The 4,530-nt window shown below is 56.0% G+C and overlaps 1 protein-coding gene across 1 annotated transcript; it reads right to left on the reverse strand.

The window, feature by feature from the left end:
• Positions 1 to 388: 388 nt before the first annotated feature.
• Positions 389 to 3,388, reverse strand: LOC103697802 (arginine decarboxylase-like). The gene is made up of 2 exons (XM_008779734.4): positions 3,252 to 3,388; positions 389 to 3,015 (listed from the first exon to the last, which is right to left on the reverse strand). The coding sequence occupies exon 2, from the start codon at positions 2,823 to 2,825 to the stop codon at positions 657 to 659; it is 2,169 nt and encodes a 722-aa protein (XP_008777956.1). The 5' UTR covers positions 2,826 to 3,015; positions 3,252 to 3,388; the 3' UTR covers positions 389 to 656.
• Between the last annotated feature and the right edge of the window lie 1,142 nt (positions 3,389 to 4,530).

Genomic DNA, 4,530 nt, shown 5'->3' on the forward strand with positions numbered 1-4,530 from the left:
GAGAGAAGCTTAGGAATCCTCGGCAGTAAAACTTCTAACCTGAACAATTCGACGCAGAAAAAAACAAGAACTTAAAAAGAAAAAAAAGGAAAGGCTACACTCTTCAGCTGCAACGAATAACCTTTTCCCTGAGGAAGGGGCGGGGCCACCAGATTCTTAGATTCCTAGTGTTGATTAGCAAACTGTCTGCAACCAGTCACCTTAATTCTTCTAGCCTATCGCTGTTTGGTCAAAATAGGGGCTCTTGTTCCATCGGCATATTCAAACTCATGTTCGAAAAGCTGCTTCCTTTTTGCTGACCCTCCATGATCCTTAGAATCCAATTATTTTCCACGAAACTATCAAGGATTGAAAAGGAAACGAAGTAGAAGAGGCAATAGAACGAACATTTTGAAAGCAAGGAACATTATTCTGGATTCCCGACCCTGAAACTGGAGACTTAATCCGTCCAAGTCCCTCTAATTTGAAGCAAATTTTAAGAAACAGCGACAACAAGAGGAGACATCCCCTGCCTCTTACAACATCCCCATCAGCTAAAGCAGATGGAATATAGCAGATTAAAATAAAATAAAAAAGAAAATAGAAAAGAAAATTTGCGAAGCACTCCAACGACACACGACAAACGCATCATCAGGAGGCAGTGCGGGGGGTTACCCTCATACGCTCAGGCACCGCATAAACTCCCACTCCTCGTCCTCCTCGTAGCTACCCCCGTCGCCGGCCACAGCCGCGCCGGCGCACCCTTCCGAGTCGGAGCTCATCCCGTCCCCGCCGGTCTCGCCACCGACGACGAGGTACGGCATGGAGCGGAAGGCGCAGGCAAGGGTAGTGGCCACGGCGCCGGCGTCGACCACCCCTCCACGAGCGGCGGACTCCTCCGCCCGCCTCTTGAGTGCCTCGAACATGAGCTCGGGCTCGTGCTGCATCGCTCGAAGGACATCCGCGCACGACGGCCCTGGCACCGCCTGCGTCACCGCGAAGCAGTGCGGCCCGTCGCTCTGCGTCACCCGCACAACGCTCGGCCCCCCGAACAGGTTGTGCAGTCCACCGAGCGCCTCCTGGTAAGCCCCTCCCAGAAACATCCCCAGATAGTAACCCCCCTCCTTGCCGCCGCCGCCGAACTCGTGCAGCGGGAGGCTCCGCCGCCCGCCGATGAATCGGTCCACCTTGCCATCGCTGTCGCACGTCAGGTCCGACAGCACCCCCTCCACCACCGGCTGCTGGTCGAGCCGGTGGATTGGGACGATGGGGAACAGCTGCCCGATCGCCCAGAAATCCGGAATCGAGGTGAAGAGAGAGAGGTTCACATGGTACGTCTTCACCGGTTTAGCCAACCCGATCTCCTTCGCCACCAGCTCGCAGAGCCCGTCAACCGCCGCCAGGTGCTCGAGTCCAAGAAGCCCATCCTTGAACTGCTCGACACATTTCCTCTTCAGCTGTTCCGTGTAAATCAGGCACTTATCGCAGTCAAACTGAAAGGTGGCCTCCATCAGATCCCGGTAGTCGCCTCTCATGTCATCAGGCAGGTCCTCCAGGAGGTAGGTCAGGCCGGGTCCAAGGGCCGTGGCCGGATCGACCGCGGCGACGGCTGTGGATGACACAGCCTCGAAGATGAGGACCGAGTGGTGGGACACCAAGGCCCGGCCGCTCTCGCTGCAGAGTATAGGGGGCGGCACGCCTTTCCGGTCGCAAGCGTACTGGACCGCCCGGACAACGGCTTCCGCATACTCGTCAAGGCCGTATCCGACGGACATGTCCGACCCACTGGAGTGGGAGCCATCGTAGTCGATGCCGAGGCCGCCCCCCACGTCGATCACGCGCATCGCCGCACCCAGCCGCGCCAGCTCGCAGTAGATCTGTGCGGCCTCGCCGACGCCGTCCACCAGGAGGGCGGTGGACGGGATCTGCGAGCCGATGTGGAAGTGGAGGAGCTGGAGGCAGTCAAGCATCTCGAGCAGCTGGAGCTTCCGGGCCACCGAGAGGATCTGCGCCGTCGTCAGACCGAACTTACCCTTCTCGCCGGACGTCGACCCGAAGTGGCCGGAGTGCCGTGTCCGTAGCTTCGCCCTGAGGCCGATCACCGGCCGGACGCCGATCCTCCGGCTGGTCTCCACCACCGTGGAGAGCTCCTCCTCCTGTTCAAGAACAATCACCACGTTCAGATCCAGGGTCCGCGCGAGGAGAGCCAGGGCGACGTACTCCTCGTCCTTGTAGCCGTTGCAGATGAGGAAGGCATCGGGGCTGCCTCGCGCGAGGCAGCTCATGGCGAGGAGGAGCTCCGGCTTGGATCCGGCCTCGAGGCCGAAGCGGAAGGGGGCGCCGAACCCGACGACGTCCTCGACGATGAAGCGGTCCTGATTGCACTTGACCGGGTAGACCCCCTGGTAGTGGGCGCCGTAGCCGGTAGAGCGGATGGCGAAGTCGAAGGCGGAGTGTAGGGACTCGAGGCGGTGGCGGAGGACGTCGGGGAAGCGGACGATGAGGGGGAGCTGGAGGCCGAGGCCGCCGGCGGATTTGGGCTCGGAGGCCTTACGGACGACCTTCGTCAGATCGATCTCCTGATGGGGGAGGGTGGAAGCACCATAAGGGTGGACGGCGATGTTGCCGGCCGCGTTGACGGAGAAGTACGGGGCGCCCCAGCTGTCGATCTTGTAGAGGGCGGCAGAGAGGTCGGGAGACCAGAGAGAGACGTGTTCGAGGGCCGCCGCCGTCGAGGCCGTCGGAGCGCCGCCGGGAAATGGTCCCGGCGCGGGAAGAGAGCCATCCCAGGCGAGGGCGTAGCCAGGAGGGGCGACTGCAGCGCCTACGCAGGCCAGGGCCGGCATCTCTTCCCGATCGCAGTAAAAATGGTAGAAAAAGAAAAAGCTAGATTTCTCTCAGATTTGAAGAAGGGGGCTTTGAAAGCCGCCGAGGCCGGAGCCCCGGCTACCCCCCCAAACGAGGCAGGAGAGGACTGAAATAGAGGAGAAGAACTCTAGCTCGCCTTTAGAGCAGCTGGATATCCCCACGCCGCACCTTCAGAAGACGGCGAAAACAAAGAAATAGATGAAAAACGAGAAAAGAGAGGAAATAAGCCTAGATAGCCGAGGATCTGGGAGACCAACCGCCCTGGATTTGGCTGGGATAACAGATCTGAGATCCGAGAACAAGGGATCTACGAGCGGGAGAGAGAGAGAGGGAGGATGGCTTTCTCGATCTCTCCGACGCACGGAGCGGAAAGAATAAAGAGGAGAGAGGAGCAGAAAGAGTACCTAAAGTCCGGCGGCGAAGGACGCCGGAAACCTAGACGCGGGCGGCGGAGGAGTGGAGGAAACCTAGCGGCGTTATGGCTCCGGCTGGGAATAAAACACAGAGTTCGGGGAGCGGGCGAGAATTGCATGAGAACCGTGGGGGGTTTTTATAGGGCAAAAATAGCCATTTTTTCCTTTTCTTCTGGCCGGAGGAAATAGTGAAAATTAAAAAATCTCTTTAAAATCTACCTTTTTTCTATTTTTTGATTTTTCTTTGTACCAATTTATTGGTAGGAAGAATAATGATGGAATATCTCGTCCGTGACTTTTGCTTCTTCTTTTGTTTCGTCTATCTCGCTAAGATTCGAGATCCGCCTCTCCGCGTCGATTTGCCGCGTGGCCGTGGACTGGGTCCCGCGCCTTCACCGAGTCTTCAACGCCCGTCACTCTTCATCTCTCTAGAAACCGCCGAGTATAATCTCGTGGTAATATCGCGATACCTGGGATTCCATTAGTCTATAGTGATGAGGGTGAACCGGCGACGGCGGGCCGTAAAGGGCGCAGGCCTTATCTAGAGAAGAAAGCATCTCATAAACGGAAACTACTGACGAACCAGATGATGCCACGCTACCGCTCGAACGGATTATCTTCCGAAAATCACGCGAATCAAAAAAACGGTGGCGTTCAAAATGGCATTGGAAATCGATAGGTAACCATGCTGTTATACTCGTGACCGTCAAGCACGTCAGTGGACCGTTTAGAGAGAGAGGGAGAGGGTGGGGGGGCAGTTTACATATAAAATCTAAAGAATATTTCATATTGGCCATTTTTCCTAGTATATAGGGACAAATAATAACTTTCGTGGCTATTGTTTCGAATGATTTAAGCCTGAGCAATTTAAAACAACTAATAGGCCAATAACTGCGTTATTGGAAACTTGCCCTGGATCCTGGATTCATCATAAGGTGGTGGTGGAACCCACGGTTGGGTCCCTTCTATTATTATTCTAACAGATAGGAGGACACCCTCAGTGACCAGGGAAGGGGAGGTCAGAAGCGGGGAGGGTGCGTTGTGGTCCGGCGTAGACGGTGTGGAAGGGATCTCCGGGGGATGATCTACACCGTTGAAATCGTGCAGCTGTCAGTTATCCATGTAAAGAATTAAAAGGAACGAAATTTAACATAAAGCAATGCGCGGTTAGGAGAAGGATTGGGCCGGCCACCAAACGTTGGACATTTGTCTCCTCTTATTTTGACTATTTAAGCATATCCTTAAGGGCCCAAGTTGGACCTGTTCGTTT

Source organism: Phoenix dactylifera, unplaced genomic scaffold, assembly GCF_009389715.1.
Source record: "Phoenix dactylifera cultivar Barhee BC4 unplaced genomic scaffold, palm_55x_up_171113_PBpolish2nd_filt_p 000162F, whole genome shotgun sequence".
Taxonomy (NCBI): Eukaryota; Viridiplantae; Streptophyta; class Magnoliopsida; order Arecales; family Arecaceae; genus Phoenix; species Phoenix dactylifera.

Bases quoted from the DNA above. Each gene is read 5' to 3' on its own strand.
- LOC103697802 (XM_008779734.4), bottom strand. From the start codon at position 2,825: ATGCCGGCCCTGGCCTGCGTAGGCGCTGCAGTCGCCCCTCCTGGCTAC.